Genomic DNA, 27,558 nt, shown 5'->3' with positions numbered 1-27,558 from the left:
CTTGCAATCCACTGGATTGTAGCTAGTTCACTATGCTTTCCTTCAGTAGAGTCTACATCAATTTCATCATCACTGAGGTTTTTATTAATGTATTTAGTAAAATGTGATCAAATGCTTCACATTTAAAACAAAGTGTACTGTAAGAAAAATCAATAGTCTACAAATAACACATCCAAAGCCTGTAACCTGCTGCCTTATTCTGAATTAACTTCAACTGTTGCAGGTTAGTCTCTGTCAAACCTTGGTAAATGACTTTACAAAAATCTAATCTACTGGTGATCAACTGATGCACCAAGGTTTTCAAATCAGACACTTTCAGCTCATGATCTTAACTGCCTAATTTGTCTGAGATGGAAAAATGGGTGCACTCACTACAGATGAAATCTGTGCTTGCATTGTTAGCTTGTTATCCAAAAGGTCTCCCAGGTTCTGTACCATCATTTTAGGAATAAGGGAGAAACCACGCACTACTGGAGAAACTTCCAATAATCTATGACTGTATTTAATTTTTTATTTTAAAAATTCTTATATTCTGCACATATGCAACATTGTTCAAAGTGGGTTAAAAAATAAACATAATTAAATGTAAAGTACAAACAATATAAACATTTAAAATAATAAAAATTAATTCTAACATAAAACAAAATCAAACTTGTAAAATAATTTAGCAAATTATTTGGAGGCTTCACTAAAATATACAGTCTTAAGTTTTCTTCTGAAGCACTTACATCTTGCTCCTCCCTCAGCTCTAGAGGCAGAGCATTCCATAACATAGGACCCATATAAGAAAAAGCCCTTGACCATGTCTGTTGCAACCTATATACCCGAAGAGCAGGAATTGCCGAAAGTTTTATCCCAAAGACCTTAATGTATGTAAAGGCATGAAAAACTGTAACTTTAAAAGAGCATGAATTATCAGAGTAAAATATTTTATGAATAAAGTAACAATCTTAACTTGAGCATGCCATTGTATTGGCAACCAATGCAAATCAGGCAGAATAGGTGTTACATGACCACTCTGCTGTGAGCCAGCAATTAACCTAGCTGCAGCATTCTGTATTCGTTATAAAACATGAATTCAATTTTTAGGAAGACCATTATAAAGACTATTGCAGAGGTCTAAGTGACCTAAGACAACAGCTTGTAGAACAGTGTGAACAAGATTCTGAGAGAATATAAATCTTAAAGGCTTTAGCATTTTAAGTGTATAAAATGCCTCCTTTGAGACATGTTTCATGTGCACTTTACAAGACAACTGTGAATCTTAAGATAACCACTAAATTCTGCATTTCAGAGTAAAATGGCAACATAACTCCATCAAGCATTAACAAGTTAAACCTTCTTTGGAAGGGAATTTCTTAATCCATAAAAGTGAGGTCTTGTGTAAACTCAATGCTGAATGATTGTTATACAACCAATAATTCACAGTAAAGAAATAGCTGAGGAAAACTTCCATCATCAGAGAATGGTATATAAAACTGGATGTCATTAGCATATATGAAATATGTTATACCTAAGGACTGCAAAACCCTTCCCAAGAGATGCAAGTAATTATTGAACAGCATGGAAGAAAAGCCAAGAACCCAGAGGCACACCAACCAAGGTCCTCCCCTAACTGAACACGCTTGTCTTCTGTTCTGTAGGAAAGATTCAACCCAGGCCAACACAACACCACCCAACCCAGATAAATGAAGACTTGGTAACAAAAAAACATGGTTTAAAGTGTCAAAGGCTGCTATGTCATGTCCAATAGGGGTGTGCATTAGTTTTCGCCGTATTGGCGATCCGCAACGTATATTGCACTGTTCGTAGTATTCGTGGGGAAGCGAAACGTATCGCGATTCCCCACGAATACACGAATCTTCCCCCGAATTATACTGCCACCTAAATAAAAATTTAAACAAACCCCCTACCCTCCTGAACCCCCCCCAAGACTTACCAAAACTCCCTGGTGGTCCAGCAGGGGGTCCGGGAACCATCCCCTGCACTCACACCCTCGGTGCCGGTTTCATCATGGCGCCAATCGCCTTTGCCCTCACTATGTCACAGGTACCGACAGTCGGCCCCTGTGACATAGTGAGGGCAAAGGCGATCGGCGCCATTTTGAATACTGGCAGCAGATACGTTGCATTTTGAATACTGGCAGCAGATACGTTCCATTTTGAATACTGGCAGCAGATACGTTGCATTCGGCCGTATGGCGCAACGTATCTGCTCCCTGACGAATCCGAATCACGAATGCAACGTATGGCGTCCCTCTGCACATCCCTAATGTCCAATTGTAGCAGAACTCATTCCTCTCCCTATCATGTTCCTGAATAGTTTTCTCTTCCCACAACTCAGTCTCTTTCCCTCAATTTCTTTCTTCCTATCAAGCTCCTCTTCCCCAAGGCTGTCTCGCTCACACCGTCCCCGGCATGCTTCTCAGTATGTCTTAATCTTCTCCAGCCCAACCTCTCTTTAATCTTCTACCTAACAGCTTTCTCCTCTCATCCCCAAGCTGCTTCCATTCCCGAAATCCGATCTTCTCTCACCACTTCCTCACCTTCCAACCTCTCACTCTTTCAAACAAAAGTCTCCCTGCCAACCCCATCTCCTCACCTTTTTTTTTTTTTTTTGGTTAACCTTCAAGCTGCGTAACTCTGCCTCAACCTCTCTAACTTCTCCTTCCCCAGCCTCTTCACCCTCTCACCTCTCCAATCTGCCTCCCTTTCCCCAGCCCAGAGTTTCTTGCTTTCTCCCCCCTCTCATTTTCCTCAATTTGTCAACTTTCTCCTTCCTCTCCCTTGCGGCTGGTCCTCTTCCGCCTCTCCTTAGCAGCCTGTTTTTATTGTATGGTGTGTGTGGTGTTGCTGTCTATATGCAGCACCAACTGATTTGAACCAGCACTGCAATAATGTGGGACTGCTGACGTGGCAGGGCCGTACAGAGTAGTAGGGCGGCCTAACCCCTTCGCCCGTGCTCTGAAGGAAGAAGCACGGCCTGTGGGCAGCAGCACTCTAATTCTGCTCATTTGAGGATGAGACAGCAGAGTTCTGGCCCAGATCAGACCCAGGGTGGGGAAAAGTACCAGTACAGTAATACCAGCAAACACCGCCTTGCTTTCAGCTCTGACTGGAACACAAACGCTCCTTTCCAAAAACAAACAAAAAAGTACTCCAAATATATAATCAACTGTAATTCTATCAGCTAGTTTAATGGGGTTTTTTTTGTTTTTTTGGGCACATTATTATAGTGTTTTTCTACCCATTGTTCCCAGTCTTTACTTAATGGAATGCATCAATTCTTCTTTAACAACGAATGTGCAAACTTGTTTGAGAAATCAGTGCCAGCAAAAGATAAAGAACATTAGGCCAAAAAGAGCACAATAGTGTCTTATATTTCAGCATATTTCAAGTCCAGCACAATCAACCATATTTCCTGCTAAACCTCAAATGAAAAAGTGCATGCCTCTGCCACTTCTTAAATGTTGAGCTGTAAGGCGGAAGCTAAGTGTTAAGCAATTCTGGTCAGGGCAGGTATACCTACAGCCAGCAGTCACTCAGAGATAGTAAATCAGAGGGGTTTGCCATGCTGAGGAACGACTGGAATAGAATTTAGAACTCCCCTCTCACACACATCCACCTACGCTCGACTCTCAGGATAAATGTCAATTCTAACCAGGCCTTGTATCCTCCCAACTCTTAGAAAGTTTGATTTTAACCTTCCTTTGTCTCTTTGGGTTCCGTTAGACCTGCATTCGCCTTTTCCCTGATAAATACATGCATGTATTCCAACAGTTTCTAAATTACCCCACCAAAACTACCCACACACACTGACATCTGCTAACGTGTGCAAAGATTTTTTTTTTTTGGAGAAAATTTGCATGCATGCTTTTGAAAGGAGAAGTTTATTCTTACCTGAAAATCTCCTTTCCTTGAATATAATCAGACCAGTCCAGATGAATGGGTTATACCCACTGACCAGCAGATGGAGACAGAGACTAACAGGTTCATTGATCTCACCCCTTATAAGCACTCTCAATATAGGCAAGCATGAAAATCAGGGAAAGCAAAAAAACCCAATAGTTATAGTAACAACTTTCCTCATGTATAACTAAAAGGATTGAGAATAGCCATCATAATAGACACTACTGGTCATAGACCTTTATTACCTTCTAAATAATCATCTGGCATAATTTTGTGCAATTTGTTTGTTGAATTTTATCTTAAGTAATCAGAAGTCCCATGCCCTGGCAAGGTCCGTGTTTCAAAACTGTGTTTCTGCATCAGGAGTATTTGAAATTCTGTATCATATCTCCCCTGTCTCTCCTCTCCTCTAGGGTATGCAGTAAACAAACACTTCTAAACCAACCATTGTGCTCGGAGACTTTTAACCTTCACATGGACGGTTACCCACTAACACAGGGGTCGAGAACCTTTTTTGGCTGAGAGAGCCATGAACGCCACATATTTTAAAATGTAATTCCGTGAGAGCCATACAAGACCTACCAAATTAATTTACTACAACCCCCTACTCTCCTGATGCCCCCAAGACCTGCCAAATTAATTTACTACAACCCCCCCCCTCCTGCCCCCCCCAAGACCTGCTAAAAGTCCCTGGTGGTCCAGCGGGGGTCCAGCGCTCGCAGACAAATCTTTAATAAAAAAGTAAAAATCTAACAAAACCCCCCACCCTCCTGACACCCCCCACGACCTCCAAAATTAATTTACTACAATCCTCCCCCCTCCTGACCCCCCCAAGACCTGCCAAAAGTCCCTGGTGGTCCAGCGGGGGTCCGGGAGCGATCTCCTGGACTTGGGCTGTCGGCTGCCAGTATTCAAAATGGCGCCGACGGCCCTTTGCCCTCACTATGTCACTGGGGTCGACCAATGGCAGCGGTAGCCCCTGTGACATAGTGAGGGCAAAGGGCCGTCGACGCCATTTTGATTACTGGCAGCCGACGGCTCTTTGCCCTTACTATGTCACAGGGGCTACCGCCGCCATTGGTCGACCCCAGTGACATAGTGAGGGCAAAGGGCCGTCGGCGCCATTTTGACTACTGGCAGCCGACAGCCCAAGTCCAGGAGATCGCTCCCGGACCCCCGCTGGACCTCCAGGGACTTTTGGCAGGTCTTGGGGGAGGGTGGGGGGTTATAGTAAATTAATTTTGGAGGTCTTGGGGGGCGTCAGGAGGGTGGGGGGGTTTGTTAAGATTTTTACTTTTTTATTAAAGATTTGTCTGCGAGCCAGATGCAGCCATCAAAAGAGCCACATCTGGCTCGCGAGCCATAGGTTCCCGACCCCGGCACTACCAAATACATGTCAGACACTAAATGATATAATGACAGCATTAGGGTTCACACTAATTACAGATAAACCCACACACAAAGCGAGGCATTCACAGGATCTGACATATCAACCATAGCTTCCTCGAACACATTAACACCAATTATAGTCAAATTCAATGGTCAGATCATTTCCTAATTCAATCTAATATTAAATGCCTTAAACCAAAAGAAATACAAAAAAAAGGAACCATTAGGAGGAAGTGACGTCATCCCGGGGCAATGGCAGCTTAAGTGCCTAGCTCGCCGTGGCAGCACTGAGAAACGGCATGGCTCTAAGATAAAAAGGGGCCCCGCTGGCCACAACGAGCAGGCTAAGCAGGGGAAACACCCGGGCTTTGAATCGGGGGAACCGCGGAGTGCAAAAGTCTGCCGGCCGTGAGTACGGGGCGGAGGAGGAGGGAGTCCCGCGGGAGCCCAGCACTTATTAAGATGGCGGCGGACCGCGTGTTGGAGGTCGCGATCGCGGCGGCTCGATTCCCCAGTGCCCCCCAGTCGGCATCAAACTTTTAATATTGCAAACTCCACCGGAGCCCCAGCACTGCAGGGAGGATCTTTTCTTGCCGAAATTGGCAGCAGGCAGGGGAAGAAAGGCGACGGAGAAGCGCGCTCAGCGGGACGAACAGGGAGCCAAAATGGCGGTGGACCACGTGGTTAGTCCCGGGGAAGAGGCAACACACTAAACCACAGCAAAATTAAAGACCCCAGTGACCCCGGAGTATAGCGACAACAGTGGGGAAGAAAAGTATTTTTCAGCCTTGGATGGTGGAACCGATTGTCAGGCTGGGTCTGAGCTGCACGGCAGTGGGTGAGAGTTGGTGTGCAAGAGAACCCCCCGGGGGGGGATACAGCAGGCAGAGTGACCATGAAAGCAGGCTACTGAGACGGCGGCTATGGTGTAAAGGGGCCCTGAGGCTGGGGTAGACCTGTACAGCAAAGGCAAAGCAAATGGCAACCCGCAAAAAACCCATAGACTTGTCAGCGTTTGCCTACAGCGACTCCATGGAAGGGGAGAAAGGAGCCCCGAGTGGGGATGAAGTGGACACCGTGGCAGCCGAGCCAGCTGCTATTGGAGGGTCTCATTTGGGGGCACATCTTGAGACTAGCCCCACCAAGCAGGAATTGCAGACATGGTTGCAAGATATGAAACAAGAAATTATACAGACATTGAAACTGGAAATAAAGGAAAACATGGGGGCACTTCGGGTGGAGGTAGAAGAGCTTGGAGAACGCGTGCACGTGGTGGAGCAAAGTGTGGATGAGCAAGCTACTACCCTTGTGCAACACAATAAGGATATACAACACTTGCAGCAGGTCACAGAGGACTTACTAACTAAATTAGAAGACCTGGAAAACAGGCAGCGCCGCTGCAATATTAGAATCCGCGGTATACCGGAGGGAGAAGAAACCATCGATTATGGACTGGTTGTGCAAAACATATGCAGATCCATTTTGAGTTCAGAAGCGGAAAAACCGTATGGGCAACCAATTCTTATTGACAGAGCCCATCGCGCGCTGGGAAAGCCGGTTAACAACAAACCGAGGGACATTGTGGCCTGCCTGCATAACTTCCACACTAAAGAACTGATCATGAATAAAGCAAGAGGCATGGGGCGTATAGTGTGGAAAGGAGCGGAGATACAAATCTTTAATGATGTGTCGGCGGTGACGTTACAAAAAAGACGGGCAATGAAAAGTATCACTGAAACCCTGAGAGCGGAGAATGTCCGATATCGGTGGCTGTATCCGTTTGGCATTATGTTTACCATCAGTGGAAATTCCTGTGTAGCAAGGAGCCCGGAGGGTGCAGAAAAGTTCCTACGACAGCAGGGCATCGCAATCACCCCGCAGCCGGCGGGGCAGCCGTCATCAAGAGGCGTTCCCATCCCCCGATGGCAAAGAATGGGAAAGGGTGGCAAGCGGCTCCGGCGTCAGGAGTTTGCTAAGGAAGGGGGGGGAGCCAGTGAGGGATGAGGCGGACAATATGATGTATTGGAATTAATCTCTTCAGTGTTGGGGGGGAATCCATGTTCTGGAATTCTAATAATGTTGTTATGGGAATCGCAAGTTGATCATGGGTTGAGGTACTCATGGGGTATAGTAGCCCAGTTTGGCAGTTTAGGTTTAACAAGTTAAGGGATAAAGGTTGCATATGGTTGTGGTTACGCTGGGGTGCTTTATGCTGGTTTAAGGCTTAATACATGCAATTGTTTAAATTATGATATGGAGCCACAAGGGATGGGGTCATTCCTCCTATGGTTTGGGTGAGGATGGGTTCCTCACGGATAGTGGTAGGGGTTGGGGGGAGGGGGGGGGGTTGGGGGATGGGGGATGGGGGGTATACCAGGCTGGTGATTAGGAAACAGAGGGGATGGGAGTACTTTTCAATTTATAAGTACAGGCTGAATAGAGGAAGGACTGAATGGCTAAATTAAATATAGTGTCTCTGAATGTGAAAGGGCTGAACCACCCAAGGAAGCGGCAATTGTTATTCAAAGATGCCAAGGCGCAAAAGGCGCAGATCTATTTTATACAAGAAACGCATATGCTGAAGCGGGATGAGCGATTACTGCGGGATGCGGCATATCCGCATGTTTTTCTGGCTTCTAATTGTGAGGCGAGGAAGACATGTGGGGTGGGAATTCTGTTGAGTAAAGACATGAGGGTCGAGATTTTGGATACTAGAAAGGACCGACAGGGCAGGTACATCGCTCTAGTGTTAAAGGTCGACAATATTTTGATGACCCTAACGTCTATGCCCCTAATCAAAATCAAGGGATGTTCTTTATACAACTGGAGCAAGCACTCAGTGATTTTATTCAGGGTGCAGTACTAGTTGGTGGGGATTTCAATACCACACTGAGCCCTAGTCTGGATCATAGTGCTGGGCGAGGTGGAGGTAAACGACACAGAGAAAGGCTAAAACTCCTGATGGAGCACTGGGGGCTTATTGATATTTGGAGACACCGACATCCTAGGGTGAGGGATTATACCTTCTTCTCCAGAGCGCATGGGGTCTACTCCCGCATAGATCTGTGGCTGGGTAGTAAGAAATGGGTGGTGGACTGTGAAGAGTCGCAGATAGGCCAGATTGTTTGGTCAGATCATGCCCCAATATCTGGGACTTTTCGACTGACGCAGGAAGAAAGGGGGATGAAATATTGGAGGCTCAATGATAAGCTTCTTACAGATGTGAAAACTTATGAGTCTCTGCGACTAGACATTGCAGAATACTTTGAGAACAACAATAATGGGGAAGTCCCCTCTCGGACGGTATGGGACTGCTTTAAATCTGTAATCCGGGGGCGCCTGATAGCTAGGGGAGCAGTGAAGCTGCGGGAAGACAGGATGTACAAGCAGGAGCTGATGAAGGTCATTGGGAACTTGGAAAGAGACCATAAGAGAGTAGGGGGATGGCGGGTCCTCCGAGAGCTAGATCGAAAACGTAATGAACTACGGGCCTTATTAGATGGGGAGATTATGGATAAGTTGGACCATAGACGAGGGACCCACTTTTTGGAGGGTAATAAGCCGGGTAAATGGCTCGCAAGGCAATTGAAACAACAAATAGCACAAAGTACCATCCTCAAGGTAAAGGGCCATAATGGTGGCATTCTTATGGAAAACACGGGAATCAGGAATCGGTTTGCCCAGTTCTATCAGCGGTTATATACGGAAGAGTTAGATGTGTCTGCAGAACAAATTGATGACTACTTGGGGACAATTACTTTACCCAGTTTAGAGGAGCATCAAGTCCGAATTCTGGATATGCCAATTACTAGGGGGGAGATATCTGATGCTATTACCAGTTTAAAAATACACAAGGCCCCTGGTTTGGACGAATTTACCGGGCTGTTTTATAAAAAATTTAAGGATTTGTTGGTCCCACACTTGCAAACGGTGTATAATGATATCCTTGAGACATTGGCTCTCCCGGATACCATGAGCCTGGCAGGGATCACGGTGTTGCCCAAGCCGGGTAAGGACAAAACGTTGTGTGGCTCCTATAGACCAATCTCCCTACTTAATATTGACTTAAAAATCTTAGCTAAAGTACTGGCAAAGCGGTTGAATATGGCCTTGCCTTCCCTTATACAGCCCGATCAATCTGGGTTCATACCAGGCCGGCAGGCGGGGGACAATGTTCGTAAAGTAGTGAATTTGATGTGGGCCGCACAGAATCGAGGGGTACCCTTGGTCCTCATGGCGGTGGATGCGGAAAAGGCCTTCGACCGGGTGCACTGGGGGTTTCTGTTTGGGGTACTGCGTAAAGTGGGCTTAGGTCCTAATATTCGGCAATGGCTCCGAGCAATGTATACTCATCCCAAGGCCTGTGTTAAAGTGAATGGATATTATTCAGAGGCGTTTGCCTTGGGAAGGGGTACCAGACAGGGGTGTCCGCTATCCCCTCTGTTATTTGCGCTATTTATGGAACCATTAGCTGCTATTATACGTCAAAATGGGGATATAAAAGGATTGGAAGTAGGGGGAGCTTGTGCTAAGGTCACGCTGTTCGCGGATGATCTTCTGTTTACAGTGGCCCATCCTCAGAGTACCCTAACGATTCTAGTCCAAGAGCTGGACAAATTTAGTGGGATATCGGGATTCAAAGTTAACATGTCTAAAACCGAGATTTTGAATGTTACATTGCCGGCGGAGCAGATTCCGGCGTTACAGGCTAAATTTCCATTCAAATGGGCTACGAAGGGCATAAAATATCTAGGGATCACACTATCTGCAAAGTGGAGGCAGTTGTTTCATCTTAATTATGGTCCTTTGATGCTACAAATGACTAGAGATCTGGATATATGGTTTCCAAATAGGCTGTCCTGGGTGGGGAGAGTAGCAGTGATTAAAATGAATATATTACCCAGATGGTTGTACCTTTTTCAAACACTGCCGATAGAGGTCCCCTCGAAATTTTTACGGTCACTGCAAACCAAGGTCTTTCACTTTATATGGAGGAGAAGGCCACCGCGAATAGCGAGAAGGGTGCTGTACTGTCCTAGAGAGGAAGGAGGACTAGCAGTTCCCAATTTTATTAAGTATTACCACGCGGCACAGCTCCGGGTTATACCGGAATGTGCTGCTGGGCGATGTCTCAAACTTTGGGCTCAAATTGAGCAAAGTCTGGGGGGGGGGCACGCCTCTCCATACGAGGGTGTGGGGGCTCCCAGTGAAAGGGCACCCTAAAGAGGTAGCAAATCCCTTTACGCAGGTAACGTTGAAAATTTGGAAACAATGCCGGGGGAGGCTGACGGGGACAGAGGTAGTAACTCCCTTGTTACCAATTGGGCTATATCAGCAACGATGTGCGGTCTTTGAGGGGGGGGTTGGTCTGGAGAGGTGGAGTAGGTGGGGGATATTGCGCTACGGCCAATTGTTTCAGGACTCTCGCATAAACTCCTTTGAGGAATTACAATGTAAACATGACCTCCCCAGAGGGGAGTATTATCGGTACCTCCAGATTCGACACTGTATTCAAGACCCTTATATTGGAGTGAATGTGAGCAGACAATGTTCGGCGTTTGAAAGCCTGTGCAGTACACGGGATGACTTAAAGGGGACTATTTCAAATATCTACGTTTGGCTATCTGAAAAAGACTTGACCGGTCATTGTTTTCAGCAGGCCTGGGAAAAGGACTTAAATCTGAATTGGACGGCGGCACATTGGAATGCTTGCTTTCTTCAGGCCTCCAGAGGGACTATATCGGCAAGTATCATGGAGACTAATTACAAAGTATTAACGAGGTGGTACCTGACACCGGCCAAATTGCATAAAATGTACCCAGCACAAGCTGAACAATGCTGGAGAAACTGTACGCAAAAGGGGACATACTTACATGTTTGGTGGGAATGCCCCATTATCTTACCATTCTGGAAATGGATTCGGCAGACGCTTATACAGATGCTACATGTGCCCATGTCCCATGAACCGGCATTTTTTCTGCTGTCCGATTTTCCAGAGAAGTGGCCGAGGAGGGTGAGACAATTGGTGCATCATGTGTTAAGTGCGGCGCGTCAGGAACTGGCGGCCCATTGGAAGCAGGACAGGCAGCCGGCTGTGGAGTCAGTTATCCACCGGCTATGGCTTATGCACTCGTGGCTATATCTAAGGGCCACACAGCAGGATGCCGTGGCAAAGCATGTCCTCATCTGGGAGCCCTTTCTCCATTGGTATAATGCACTTTGAGCATCGGGAGAACATTGGGGTTGTAAAGGGCCAATTGGGGGCGGAGATCCGGAGAGGCTAGGCTCTATGGACATGGTGACATTGAGGGAGATCCCTGGGGCTATGAAGGAGGCAGCCAATCTCAAGGCTCCCATCCTCGGAGTAAATATTAGCTGGTATGGGGGGGAGGGGGGGGAGGTGGGGGAAAACCAGAAAAGAATGGCAAGACATTGGTTGTAAAAGCTTTATTGTATATTTCAGTGGTTTGTATTTGAAGTGAATATGGCTATGTTATTGATCTTGTTGCCAATAAAATTTAAAAAGAAAAAAAAAAAAAAAAAAAAAAAAGGAACCATTAGAGTTTACGTATCGTCCACCTTTTAACACTGAAATACTAAAAAATAAATTAGAAGAAACATTAATAAACTTTGACCACAAAGACTTAGTTTTTGGGTACTTGCCAGGTACTTGTAGCCTGGATTGGCCACTGTTGGAAACAGGATGCTGGGCTTGGTGGACCCTTAAGCCGCAACAGTGGCATGGCTAACACCACAAATAAAATAGCAGATGAGTTAAACTCAACTAAACTGATTCAAATCAATAAGCCTAAACAAGTAAACCCGTGGTATAATGAGAAGATAAAGGAAGTCAAGCGAAATCTGAGAAAAAAAAGAAAAAGATTGGAAAAAAGATAAAACAGAAAGCCTGACTAAATTCAGGAAACAACTAGCTTACTACAAAAAAGTAATTCTTGACGCAAAAAAAACTATTTTTCAGCTCAAAAATTGAAAAATTTGCAAATAACCTAAGAACACTATTTAACACAGTAAAAAATCTGACAAATGATAAATCAGAGGCGCCACAAACCCCACAAGAGAATAAATGTGATGAAATAGCACAATATTTCATAGACAAAATCACAAACTTAAAAACTAAAATCCCAAACTCAACAAAACAAGAAATTAAGATGCACAAAAGAGATGTGACACAATAGTCCACGTTTGACGAAGTCTCGTATATCGAAGTTGAATCAACGCTAAAATATTTAAACCCTGCCCCACATAAAATCGACACCTTTCCTAACATTGAAATTAAAAAAACAGCTGATATAGCTTCCCATACACTAGCCTTAATTATAAATCTATCCCTTAACGAAGGAACGATGCCAAATATACTGAAAGGGGCAATAATCAAACCGATATTAAAGAAAAAAAAAACAGCGACCCTAATATATCAAGTAATTATAGACCGGTCTCTAATCTGCCCCTTCTTGCGAAATTAATAGAAAAAATGGTACAAAAACAACTAGCAGAACATCTAGACAACAATAACATACTTTATCTCTCACAACACGGTTTCAGGAAACATTATAGTACCAAGACATTGCTAATTTCTCTAACAGATAATGTACTACGAGGATTTGATAGTGGAAAACACTACATTATGATACTATTAGATTTGTCAGCAGCGATAGACACATTTAATCATACCATACTACTCAAAAGACTAGAAGAGATAGGACTACAAAACAAAACAATTGAATGGTTCAGGTCTTACTTAAATAACAGATTTTTTTCAAGTACAGATAAAAAATACAATTTCAGACAAAATTAAACTAAAAACAGGTGTGCCCCAGGGATCAGCCCTCTCAGCAACACTCTAACATCTACATGCTACCCCCTATGCCACCTCCTGGCAGGACTAGGTATCATACATTATATATACGCAGATGACATTCAACTAATCTTGCCCGTAGATGAAACAATTGAAAAAACTTTAAATCTAGCAATGATGTACCTAGATATAATTAAACTACTAAACCAGATGGAATTAGTGATTAACATAGAAAAAACAGAATTTATACATCTTGAACGAAAAAACATCGAGTTGATTCAAAACCCCATCAAACTTAAAAATGATCAGAAAGTAGAGCTAGCCGAGAAAGCTCGAAACCTAGGAGTAATAATTGACATGGAACTCAGCCTTAGGAAACACATATCGCTAAAAGTTAAAGAAGGCTACGCCAAACTTATGATCCTCTGGAGGCTAAAACCCTTGCTAACACAAGCACACTTTAGAACAGTCCTACAGGCACTCATATTCGCTAGCACAGATTACTGTAACACACTTTTTCTGGGATTACCATATTCAACAATTAGACCACTACAAATCCTACAAAACTCTGCTGCCAGAATACTTTCTGGTAAAACCAAAAGAGATCACATCACCCAAACACTTGCCGAATTACACTGGCTACCAATAGAACAAAAGAGTGCAATATAAAACACTTTGCACAATTCACAAACTAATCAACAAAGAAAAAGCAGACTGGTTAAACACAGCACTTCGCTTACATGTCCCCCAGAAAAATCTCAGATCAGCCAATAAAGCCCTTTTAACCATCCCTTCGGTCAAGACAGCTAGACTGACCCAAGTAAGAGAAAGAGCACTATCTTTAGCCGGTCCAATACTATGGAACACAATGCCACTCGAAACAAGATTACAGAGAGATTTAAAACTCTTCAAAAAAGTTTAAAAACTTGGCTTTTCAAAAAAGCATTTTACAGTGACAGCAGAGAATAAGAAATATAAACAAACAGGCAAATGAACTTCAACACACAGCACAAAGTCACCAGATGCATATTTGCATATTTTATTATTTTCTCCAACTTAACTACTAAGAATATAGATAATCAATATAAAGTACAATAATTGTATGGTTATCCCCGTAATCATATAAATGGACAAGATCCATGTCACCTATCATTTAATTTTATTAGTAAAACATGTAACTGAAATGTTATTGGCACTTTGTTAGAGATTTTTACCCAAACATGAATGTACGTGCCTCCCTGTAAACCGTTGTGATGGTGCATGTCTAAACGACGGTATAGAAAAGTTTTTAAATAAATAAATATTCACATCCTTCAAGTCTCATCTCATCTACATTTTGGTCACCTTCCTCTGGACCACTTCCATCCTGTCCTCATCCTTTTTGAGATACGGTCTCCTGACCTGAACACAGTATTCCAGGTGAGGCCTCACCAGGGACCTGGACAAAGACATCACCACCTCCTTTTTCCTGCTGGTTATTCTTCTCTCTGTACAGGCAAGCATCCCTCTGGCTTTAGCCACCAACTTGTCAACATATGCAAAAGTACAATCCTCTCCCAAACTCTGCCTATGAGAATGCCTCCGGCTCACTGTGGGAAGGCAATCCTAAACGCAATCAGGCTACACACGCAAAGTTTACCTGCATATCAGGCAGGCAGCTCTCTCTATGTAAAGTTTTATTCTAACAAGATTAGAAAGGCGTCCTGATGGAGTACACAAAATTTCCAGAGGCGTTCTTTGCCTCCAGCACTTGTTTATGAAGGACTTCCATTGTACTTCCATTACTGACCCTCCCCAAATAATTCTCCGAGAGAGTGGTGTGGGTCAGGAGCTTATGGCATGTGCATGCTTGTGTGGGAAGGGATAGATTGTGGGTGCATGTGGGGGGCTGTTTGTGTAAGGGGATTTTGGGCACTTGTGTGTGTGGTGGGTGCAGGTTTTTTTGGGAGAAACTGTGGTTGTGAGGATAAATGAGTGCGTGTTCCAGGTGGGTGGTGCAGGGCATGCATGTGTGTGTATGTGAGGATGGGTGGGGCAAGGTGTGTGATGTTTGTGTGTTTACAGGAGGTGGTGGTGTGTGAGAGGGTCTATTTCTTTTGGGGGTGGGAGCTAAGTGGGTTGTGCTTTAAAGAAATTGTGTGTGGAGGAATGTGTGTTACTTGGGAGGGTATGGGGGGGCTATGTGTGCCATGTGCTCCAGGTGCCAGCTCATCCTGCTGCTCTCCTGTAAATCTTTCATCTGTGCTGGCACGGACATTTCCTAGCTGTGGAAATTTACATGCGTAACTGTTATGTTTGTAACTTTCTACACACGTGCAGATGAAAAATTACACAGATGGACTTTTGATACGGTCCCGTGTAGGAGGCTCACGAATAAAATGAGCAACCTGGGAGCGGGTCTGAAGGTGATGGACTGAATTAGAAACTGGTTGACTGATAGACAAGAGGGCAGTGATGAATGGAAGTCAATCAGAGGAGAGAAGGGTGATTAGTGGAATTCCTCAGGGATTGATTCTGGGGCCGACACCATTCAATATTTTTGTGAGTGAAAGTGCAGAGAGGTTAGAAGGAAGAGATTATCCTTGTGCAGATGACACTAAGATCTACAACAGAGTGGACAGAAAGCGGTGATCTAAGAAAGCTTGAGGAACGGTCAAAGGCGTAGCAGTTAAAATTTCATTGCAAAAAAGTGCAGAGTCCTGCATTTAGGATACAGAAATCCATAAGAGCTGTATGTGTTGCAGGAGAGGGTGGTGAGAGGTTGATGTGCACAGACTGGGAAACGTCTCAGTGCGATAATGTCTGATGATCTGAAAGTGGCAAAGCAATGTGACATGGCGGTGGTTAAGGTCAGAGTGATGCTGGGCTGCATAGAGAGAGACATAACCAACAGGGAAAAAAAAAAAAAAGTGATAGTGCCCCTGTACAGGTCACTAGTAAGGCCTCATTTGGAGCACTGTGTTCAGTTCCGGAGACCGTATCTCAAAGGACAGAAATAGGATAGACGTGGTCCAGAGAAATGCAATCAAAATGGTTTGGGGTTTGCACCAAAGGGCTTATGAGAGGAGATTGAGGACCTAAACACGTCTACCCTAGAGAGGTGAAGAGAGACAGGGGGGCAAATGATACAGACTTTTAAATACCTGAATGGCGTTACAGATGTACAAGAGACAACTTCTTCCAATGGAAAGGAAACTGTAGTTAGAAGTCATGATATGAAATTTTGGAAGGGGGTAGACTCAGGAACATCAGAAAGTAATTTTTCATGGAAAGGGTGGTGGATGCCTGGCATGCCCTCCTGGAGAAAGCGGTGAAGAAAGGAATGGTGCAGAATGCAAATGGGGCATGGGATAAACACAAAGATCGCATAATCGGTGATAACTTTTCTGAATGGAGGTAATCTATATAGAGAGCGGCAGTTACAACGCTGAACACCTTGCTAAGCAGACTGGATGGACCACTTTGGCTTTTATTTGCCATTATTTACTATGTTAACAAATGTTCCTTTCTGTCCATGACTCCACATTCTCTGTTACGTAAAGACGCCTGGCAGCTTCCTATACTACTGAACCCTGACAGCAGAGAATGACCATGCTGAGAGTGGTCAGCCCTACGCTCAGGTCCAAACGCTCATCTCCGAGATGAACCCAAGAGCTCACTAGACTGGAAACGCAACTTAGATCTCCTGTAATGCAGTGCTGGCACTAAGCCGAGGCCCAAACTCCAACACAATGAACTTTAAGGCTGCAGTTTCGCTGATTACCTTTTGATTCTCATACCCCAGCAAGGTACATTTTATGCTTTTTATAAGAAACTTCACAAACTTCTCTGGACCGGTCACAGTGTCACAGATACCACGTCTTCCACGAGAGCTGGAGCCCGAGGTTTAACCAGCTGCACCCTCATCTAACGTAAGGAAGAGCACGTGAGTGAAAAGGATCTGCTCCAGCCTCTCACACTGAATTGTGAGTCATTAATGAACAACAGATTATCAGTGCTAAAATTACTACTTATTAACTCGGCCGATCATGAGACTCCTGCATACTAGTCAAGAAAATATAGAGCTTCAGATCTCACCCTAAAGGAGCTGAAATATGCCAGCTTGCAGATCCCATGCCCTCCTGAAAAGTTTGCCTTTAGTGCTTGTGATCAATTTCATTCTCAAGCAGCCTAAAAAACAGGAAACTGCAAATACCTCAATCACCCAGTATACAACAGTCTTGTATCAAATGAGTGGAGGAGTATCCTAGTGGTTAGAGCAGCAGGCTGCAAGCCAGGGAATCCAGGGTTCAAATCCTGCTGTCACTTTAACCTCCATTGCCTCAGGTACAAGCTTAGATTGTGAGCCCTCTGGGGATAAGGAAATACCTACAAGTACCTGAATGTAATCCGATTTGAAGTATCATCTAAATATACAATTAAAGCAGCTTAAACACTTTCTGCAATGGAAAAAGCCGAGGGGAGACCTCAAGAGAAGGAGTTCTGTGATTTGGCAGAGATGTCGTCCAGAGCTATCGCTAAGACTTATGCCATAGCGAATGGAGAATTAACCCTCAATCCATCTCGTGTAGTGGCATGGGAGAGAGATCTGGGATTGAACTTGGGATATTTGTTTCTTGTGAACGTGAAAGAGTTCTGTCTTTTCTGCCATTAATCAAGAACAGCTATAAAGTGCTATACTGCTGGTATTTGATACCAGAACATATACACAGGAGATACCCAATGGTGGATGATCAATGCTGGTAGAGGTGCGGGCACATTCCATGGGAATGGCCCATGGGAAATGGCATTTTATTAGATTTATTTTAAAACATTTATTATCCACACATATCACAAACTATGTTCATGGTGGAGAACAAAGATATAAAAGCAAACATACTGCAGTTAGGTAGAAACAGCACTCCAGTAAGAAATAAGCAAGCATGGTCTACGAGTTGACTACTGCTTTTCAAACAGATTGACAACTATTTTACGGATTACGGGTTTTTCAGTGCCCAGGGATCCCAAGTATCTTTTATTAAATTCCTGATGTGGACTCAAAGCTGCTCTCTCTTATAAGGCAAATTATTGAGAAATTACTGCTTACCTGATAATTTCCTTTTCCTTAACCAGGTAGATGAATTCAGAATCAATGGTTAAGCACCTCTACTAGCAGATGAAGATGGAACAAAACCAACATCACAGTATATATACTCCTGCAGTGACATCAGCATGCCAATATTCTCTTCAAAAGTCAACTGTGGACAGTCTAGCAAAAACTTGATTAAGAAAAGATAACCATTTCAGTACTCAGCCAACTGGAAACACTGAGCTCAGACAAAGAATGCATTAACACTAGTATAGGGACTGGATTAACCCTGACCACTAATCCCTGAAAATTCTTAGCCATGCAAGAGGACCATAATACAATCATTTGGCAGCCAAGGGCGGGAAGCTGAATCCATCTATCTGGATTAAGGAAAAGCAAAATTGCTTACCTTGTAATAGGTGTTATCCAGGACAGCAGGATGTAGTCCTCACATATGGGTGACGTCACTGATGGAGCCCTGTTGCGGGAAAACTTCTGTCAAAGTTTCTAGAAACTTTTGACTGGCACTGTGAGGCCACTGAGCATGCCCAGCATGCCATGATATTCTCTGCCACAGGGATCTCACTCTAGTCTCGTATTGTAGCAATAAGCTTTAGCAAAAATAAAATAATAAAAGATATGAGACCCAACACTCCGCGGGGTGGCGGGTGGGTTTCGTGAGGACTACATCCTGCAGTCCTGGGATAACACCTATTAACAAGGTAAGCAATTTTGCTTTATCCCAGGACAAGCAGGATGCTAGTCCTCACATATGGGTGATTAGCAAGCTAGAGGCTGAGTCATTTTATTTTGAGGCAACAGTGAGGTATTGTTGCTGAAAATGAGGCAGCCGAAGGTCACAGCAAGTTGGTTGTAGAAGGAGTTGGGTTTCAACTGAAAACAAGTTCTTCAAGACAGATTGTCCATAGGTTGAATCTTGTCGTCCTTCTTTGTCCAAACAGTAATGAGCTGCAAAAGTGTGGAGAGAACTCCATGTTGCTGCTTTATTTACGTCAAGGATTGGCACTGAACGATAGTGTGCTATTGAGGTTGACATAGCTCATACTGAATGTGCCTTTACTCGCCCTTGGAGAGGAAGGCCTGCTTTTTCATAGCAAAACTGTATGCAATCTGCTAACCAGTTGGATAGAGTATGTTTACCCACTGCTTTACCCGGTTTGTTTGGATCATAAGAAACAAAAAGTTGATTTGATTTCCTATGGACTGCAGTGCGGTTTAAGTAGAAAGACAGTGTATGCTTACAGTCCAAGGTATGTAAAGCCCGTTCTCCTTGGTGAGAATGAGGTCTTGGGAAGAATGTGGGTAAAACTATGGATTGATTCAAGTGGCATTCCGTAACTACCTTGGGAAGGAATTTTGGATGTGTTTGGAGAACCACTCTGTCATGTAGGAATTTCGTGTAGGGTGAGTACGTGACAAGTGCTTGTAACTCACTAACCCTTTTAGCTGATGTAATAGCTATGAGGAAGATAGTTTTCCATGTGAGAAATTTTAGATCACTGGAATCTAAGGATTCGAAAGGAGAACGCATGAGTCTTGTTAAGACCAGATTTAGGTCCCATTCTGTGACTGGTGGCCGAATTGGTGGTTTAAGTTGAGTTAAATCTCTCATAAACCTGCTGACAAGAGGTTGTGTAGATATAGGTGCATCTCCTAACTTGTTATGGTAAGCTGAGATTGCACTTAAATGGACTCTTACAGATGAAGTCTGGAGACCAGAGTCTGAAAGATGGTATAAGTAGTCTAGTAGAGAAGTTGTAGGGCAGGAGAAAGGATCTATACTCTTTTGCCTGCACCAAAGTAAACCTTTTCCATTTCAAAGAATAGTTCTTTCGTGTTGAAGGTTTACGTGAAGCTATAAGCACTTGAGATACATTGGTTGAAAGACTGAGTGGTTGTAAGATCAAGCTTTCAACATCCATGCTGTCAGGGATAGGGATTGAAGGTTGGGATGGCGCAACCGACCCTGATCCTGAGTTATGAGAGTGGGAGCTACTCCCAGGCGAATGAGATCCCTGATCGAGAGATCTAGAAGTGGGGGAAACCATACTTGTCGAGGCCAATACAGGGCTATGAGTATCATGGACCCCTTGTCCTGTTGTAGCTTCACTAGAGTTTTGGTTATGAGCGGTATCGGAGGATACACGTATAGAAGGTCTGAGTTCCAAGGGCGAGCAAAGGCGTCCTTGGCTGGCTGGTTCTTCTGTTTGTGTAGAGAACAGAATTTGTCCACTTTGTGATTCAGATGTGACGCAAAGAGGTCTATTGTTGGTTGCCCCCAACGTTGAAATATCCTGGTCACTACAGAGGGATCCAGGGACCACTTGGGTGGTTGGAACTGACGACTGAGTCAATCTGCCACTACATTGTGAATGCCTGCCAGATAAGTGGCTCTGAGGAACATTGCGTGGTTCAGGACACAGCCCCAAATCTGTGCAGCTTCTTGACAAAGGAGATACGAGCCCGTACCTCCTTGTTTGTTGATGTACCACATGGCAACTGTGTTATCTGTTTGTATGAGAACAGTTTTGTGTGAAAGGCAGTCCATGAATGCATACAGCACATAACGTATAGCTCAAAGCTCTAGGAAATTGATTTGAAATGTTGCTTCGAGTTTTGTCCAAGTACCTTGGGTTTGGAGATTGTTTATGTGAGCTCCCCAACCCAAGGTGGATGCATCTGTAGTTAACGTTATCTGTGAGACTGGTTGTTGGAAAGGTAGGCCCTTGCGCAAATTGTCCCTGTTCACCCACCAAAGAAGGGAGGAACGTAGCTGGTGGGTTACTTGAATTGGAGAATGCAGTGGTTTGATGGCTTGGATTCATTGTGATCTTAGAGTCCATTGGGTAACTCTCATGGCGAGCCTTGCCATAGGAGTGACGTGAACTGTGGAGGCCATGTGGCCTAGTAAGGTTAGAAACTGATGAGCTGTTGCTTGTTTCTTTAAGTAAATTGATTTTGCCAATAAGGAAAGCGTTTCTGCTCGATCTTCGGGTAGAAAGGCCTTTGAGAGCATGGTGTTCAATTCTACTCCTATGAATTGAAGCAGGTGTGACAGTGTGAGATGGGACTTTTGATAATTGATGAGAAAGCCCATGGAATGAAGTAGAACAATTGTTCTGTTGAGGGAAGCTATTGCTCCTTGTTGAGATTGATTTCTGATGAGCCAGTTGTCTAGATATGGAAAGACATGGACACTTTCCTTGTGCAAGTGTGCTGCTATTACTGCCAGACATTTTGTGAACACTCTGGGAGTAGAGGCAAGTCCGAATGGCAGTACTTTGTATTGGAAATGTTGATGATCCACCATGAAGCGCAGATACTTGCGATGAGGAGGGAAGATGGGAATGTGAGTGTAAGCATCTTGTAGATCCAGAGAACAAAGCCAATCTCCTATTTGAAGAAGTGGAAGCATGGTGCCTAGAGAGACCATCCTGAATTTTTCTCTCTTAGAAACTTGTTGAGATTTCTTAGGTCTAGTATGGGACGAAGGCCTCCGGTTTTCTTTGGAATGAGGAAATAACGGGAATAGAATCCTCTGCCCCTCTGAGACCAGGGCACTGGTTCCACAGCCCTGGCTTTCAGAAGGGTGGATAATTCTACTTGTAGTTGAAGCATGTGATTTTCGTTGAGATGAGAATGAGTCGGAGGAAAATCTGTGGGAATTGAGAGGAAATTGAGTTGATATCCTCAAGATATTATGGACAGAACCCATTGGTCTGATGTTATTGGTATCCAATTGTTGTAAAATTTGGATATCCGACCTCTCACTGGACGTTCTGGCCGAGGATTTGAGAAAAGGCTGAGTTCTCTGGTGGGATTTCAAAAACCAGCAGCAGGTCCTGTTTGTGGAGCAGGTTGGGGCCTAGCTGCTCTCTGTTGCCGTGGTTGCGGTCTTTGCTGGGTTCTAGAAGGCCTGGGTCTAGATGCAGGAGGGCAATATCTCCTTTGCTGGTAGAAAGGCCGTATGGTGTCCTTCCGTGGAGGCCTACAGCCAGCATGTACGAGGGGATCCTGTGGGAGGGAAGATAGCTATCTCAGTGTTTCTGTGTGCTCTTTTAATTGAGACACAGCATCATGCACCTTGGATCCGAATAGGTTGTCTCCCAGGCAGGGGAGATCCACTAACTTATCCTGGACCTCTGGTCTAAGGTCTGAGGCCTTGAGCCATGCCCATTTTCTGGCACTGATGCCTGATGCAGCCACTCTTGAAGCCATCTCAAAGCCATTGTAGGCAGCTCGGACTTCATGTTTTCCGGCCTCTAGACCTTTGTTGATGATGGCCTGTGCAGCCTCCTGGTATTGAGTGGGAAGAGATGGAACAAATTCTTCAATTTGTTTCCATAAATTTCTTTGGTACTGGGTCATGTAGAGGTGATAGGACGAGATCCTAGAGTTCAACATTGCGCCTTGAAACACCTTACGACCCAGGGAATCCAGAAATCTATGGTCTTTACCTGGGGGGTTTGATGAATGAACTCTTGTTCTTTTTTACCTTTTCTGCGCTGATTCCACGACCACTGATTGGTGGGGAAGTTGTGACTTTTTGTATCCAGGAGTGGATTGTACTAAATAAGTACTATCCATTCTTGTATTAACTGCAGGAACAGAGCAGGGATGTTCCCAGAGACTATGTTGTAGCATAAGAGAACATCAGGAATTGGAATTGCCACCACTTGTTTTGAAGGGTCAACGAACTGTAGTACCTCCAAGGTCTGTTGTCCAGTATCCTGCTCTGTTTCCAATTTAAAGGGGATAGAGTCCGCCATCTCCTGCACAAATGTGGTGAAAGTGAGATCTTCTGGAGGAGATTGTTTTCTGGGATGTGGTGGTGATGGGTCAGACATAAAGCCTTCTGATGAAGTGTCTGAAGCAGTGTCACTCCATGTATCATATTCTGGAGTTTTCTGCGGTGGTGCTGAAGCTTTATGTGGGGGAGGAAGGCCAGAAGGTCCTGGTAAAGGGTCTTCAGGAGAAGAGTCCTTGTCCCTTGGATTAGATGGCAAAGAATCCAATAATTCCTGGTATCTTTTCTGCAGGATGTTATGCAGTGCTGCCTCTGTGGATCCTGGAGCTCCAGGAAGGGGTGGCACCGTTGTTGGAAACATTGGTATCGAAGAAATTGGTGTCTTCGATGTTTTTTTCGTGGTCATCGATGCTTTTCCATTTTTTCCTTGTGTTGGTGCAAGGGTGAAGATGGGCATCAGTATTGGAATCGATGAAGCCATCGTCATCGACCTAGTCTCTGAAAAGAGAGGAGGCATCGACATTGGAATCAACGGCGCGGTCATCAGTGGTAATCCCGGCATCGGCGATGTCGCCGGTATTGATACTGCCATCGTCATGGCTACCGGCATCGGTGACGTCACCAGCGTAGGAGACTGCATCGGCGGTATCGCCAGCATCAGCATGGTCGCCGGAAGCTGTTCTTTTAGGGTTTGCATTACTGCTTCTTTAATGAGTATAGTCAAGTCCTGTGGTACAGGTGGAACGGTTGGCGCCGGTGGAGGAGGAGACAACATCTCCTGCGATGGCTGTGTAGGCTGTACCGAGGGAGGCCTAGATGACGGCGGTGTATCTTTATGTTTTGGCTGTTTCCCGCTTGATTCCACCGGGGAGAGAACCAACGAAGATGTCGGGGCATGATGATGCCGATGCTTGTGTTTAGGCCTTACCTCAGTTACTGATGTTACCGATGACGTCGACAGTGTTGGCAATGCCTGATCCCCGGATCCTTCCAGTCGACGTTTTTTCAGCAGGATTTTCTTTGTAATCCCTGCTGGGGAAGATTTTGTCGATGTCGAAGGTGAAGGAACAAGTTGCAGGTGAAAAGGTTGTTCAATTTTTTCTTGCCGAAGTTTCCTGCCCTTCGGGGTCATTTCCTGACATTGTTGACAGGACGAAATATCATGTTTTTCGCCTAGACAGACGACACACTCGAGGTGTGGGTCTGTGACTGACATGGTCCGATTACAGGTCGGGTATTTTTTAAAACCTGAAGCCATGGTAGTATCGACAGCCGTCGATGAAAAATGAAAATATTTTGAAAGAAAAAAAATCAGCATTTTTCAATGAGAAACGCTATGAATATCTCACCATTCGGTGAGATAAAGTGAGAGTGAGATCCCATATGGGAGATAATTTTTTTAAAGAAATGACTTTTCCAGTCAGAATTGAGTATAGAAACTCAGAGGGCTCCTATCTCCGCGATGCTTACAGCAGCACAAAAAAACGAAGACTAGAGCGAGACCCCTGTGGCAGAGAATATCATGGCATGCTGGGCATGCTCAGTGTCCTCACAGTGCCAGTCAAAAGTTTCTAGAAACTTTGACAGACGTTTTCCCGCAATAGGGCTCCGTCAGTGACGTCACCCATATGTGAGGACTAGCATCCTGCTTGTCCTGGGATAAAGGAATTTATCAAGTAGTAATTTCTCATTTCCTAGCACTCAGACAGATGAATTCAGGACCAGTGGGATGTACCCAAGCTACTTACGAATAGGGTGGGAGGCTGCCACGGTCCTGTCAAAACTGCACGTGCAAAGGCTGCGTCTTTCAGGCCTGCACATCCAGATGATAATACCTGGAAAAGGTGTGTAAGGAGGACCACGTTGCAGCTTGGGAAATGTCAACGGGAGACAACAATCTAACTTCTGCCCAACACTGCCTGAGTCCTAGTGGAATAAGCCCTAACCTGACTAGGTAATGGCTTTTCAGCATCCACATATGCAGCCGTGACTACCTCTTTAATCCAGCGAGCTATTTTAGCCCACAAAGCCAGCTTGCCCTGTTTACCTCCACCATGAAGGACAAACAGGCGATCAGTCTTTCAGAAAGGTTTAGAAACCTCCAGATACCTTATGACATCTCGTGATATCCAAGGGATGCAACAGGCAATATTCCTCCACATCTTTTTCCCTATCCAGAGATGGCTGGGAAATGGACTGATTCAAGTGAATATCTGAGACCACTTTTGGTAAAAAAAAAAGAAACAGTATGCACTTGTATCGCCCTGGAGACACAAAAACGCATGCAAGATGGCACCGTCATGGCCTACCAAGTGGTATGCCGTCCAAGCTTAAAGCGGGGCCTAGCCCACCAGGGGGCCACTCAACCTGCTTGGAAGCCTATTTCCCCTTACCCCAATGGGATTGGGAACGTCGGTACAACACGCCTAGCAAGGAGACAGGAGGAAGTCTTACCGAAACCCCTCCAATGTCTCTGAATTGGGAAATCCTCTGTTCCTTTTTTTTTTTTTCCTTTACCTGGGCTCAGCACTTACCAGCTGAGTACAGAGATGTGGTCTCCAGCTGCAAGAGGAGAGGGCTTAGGCTGTCACCGCCGCACTCTGCTTCCTGTACCCACTGCCTTTCAAGCTGCTTCAGCAGCAAAATCCATGCCAGGAACTGGCTACCGGACCAAGGCACACCTCTGAGGGATCTTGGAAATCACCTCAGGAGTTCTCAACTGGGGGAGGGACCTTTAGGTATCACCACAGGAGAGCAGGGCTCAAACGTTTCTCCAATTTAAAAATAGAATTTCTTCTTCCAAAAGGTATAGCGATCCCCATAGGGAAAGCATCTCCGCATCTGCTGGAGACTGAGAAATATTGAAGGGCTGAGGTCACTGCAGGGGTATATCTAGGGTGACGTCAGCTTTGAAACCTGACTCCATCTGCTGGCAGGTGAGCATAAACCTGAGTCCATCTGGCTACCAGCTAGGAAACAATACTTTTCCACAGACACAGCTCCTATCCTGCAACCATATAATACACCTGGTTTAGCATCAGCCCTTTTCCCCCCAGACACATTCTTTTATAAGAACAAAAGATCAGATAAATTGGCCCTTTAGGTTATTATGTTTAGAATGAAGGCAGTAAGAGGCAATGTGATGGGGGTGCTCACCTGGCCGGTTGGTTGCAGCCATGATGAAAACTTGACGCCGTGTTTCCAGGCCGTCCATCTCTGTGAGCATCTGGTTGACCACACGGATACTGGCCCCTGACTTTAAAATCAAGAAAAAAATCACAACAGACCAAATGTGAAACAGAAATACACTAACTACATCTTCACCCCAGCAAAGCAAACTAAATACACTGATCATCTCCTCTATAATGCAAGGCAACTTTTGTACTGATAACAGGGGCAAAAATCAGACATTTTGCCCTCAATATGGAGATAAGAAAAGTCAATGCAAAATTTATTTTTTTGAAGTAGCAATTTTTTGTTTAAAAGAGAAATGTTATTAAATCAAGACAAAGCAAAAATTCAGAAGTAAAAAATAACTGTCCAGGTAAAATATATATACCATCACACATATTCAGCACATAAACTTTTTTTTTTTTTTTTTTTAAATCTGTTAGAAGGTGTCAGGGAGTCAAGTTTTGTTGTGTGCAGTGAGCAAACAGAGCAGATGCTGATTTAGGCTTACAAGATGCTCTGTGTTTCAACTGATGCCATAATCTACATTCTGAGAATTTCAGAAAATTCTGAACAAAGGATCTTAAAAAGTGTGCAACGGGTCGCTTTGCCAGTAAAAATAGAGCAGAGAGATTATGAGCCTGAAATATACATAGCTGGGGAAACAAAATACAAATTCAACAGTAAACATGATCTAAAAATATGAAAGGGTAAAAAAAAAATCCATGAACTGCCACCAAAACAAAATATGCAGGTACGTACTGTGTGAAAAATGAACGTATGCATACAACATATGGCATATTATACATGCGCTACCAGATCTACACAGGACTTCAAACAGTCAGCAACCCAGGTATACCGAAGGTCAATATCAAAAGCCATTTAGACGGATATCTGTCTAAATGGCTTACTCAGCTATATTCAGCCCTCATCTGGCTAAATTCTAACCGGGTAACTAGAATTTAGCCGGCTAAAATGGGGGTGTTCTGGGGCGGGGGAGGGGCTGGAAGGAGGTGCTCTGGGGAGGAGCGGAGTTAGCCGCATAAGTTAACCAGCTAATTCTGGTTGGGCCATTGGGCTGTCTTAAAGTTAGCCGGTTATACATAACCGGCTAACTTTAAGATAGCTGAGTATATTCAGTGGTTAACTAGCACAGCACCTAAATATGAACCTCACTGTATGACAAAGGGTTAATATATAATTTCAGTTATTTTATTTTCCCTGAGAATTTCAATGTTAACAAAAACAACAAAAAAAAAAATCAGTGGTAAAATGTTATAACAAATAGGAGAAAAATCAGCAGAAAAGTCACTTTCCACTGATTTTTTTTTTTTTTTTTTTAATTATAGCATTGAAATTCCCAGGAAAAATAAAAACTGAAAAGGAAGGTCCTTAACATAATCAAAAAGCAAATGCCATAAACCAGAGTAGAAAATGG

At 44.3% G+C, this 27,558-nt stretch overlaps 1 protein-coding gene across 1 annotated transcript in view; it reads right to left on the bottom strand.

The window, feature by feature from the left end:
- The window catches only part of NVL (nuclear VCP like), a 239,096-nt gene that overhangs the window by 63,225 nt on the left and 148,313 nt on the right, over positions 1 to 27,558 (bottom strand). The window contains 1 exon segment of the mRNA XM_029593097.1: positions 26,106 to 26,205. Coding sequence (XP_029448957.1) covers positions 26,106 to 26,205 — 100 coding nt within the window.

The sequence above is a fragment of the Rhinatrema bivittatum genome, chromosome 3, assembly GCF_901001135.1.
Source record: "Rhinatrema bivittatum chromosome 3, aRhiBiv1.1, whole genome shotgun sequence".
Classification (NCBI taxonomy): Eukaryota; Metazoa; Chordata; class Amphibia; order Gymnophiona; family Rhinatrematidae; genus Rhinatrema; species Rhinatrema bivittatum.
This window is presented reverse-complemented; position numbering and strand designations above follow the sequence as displayed.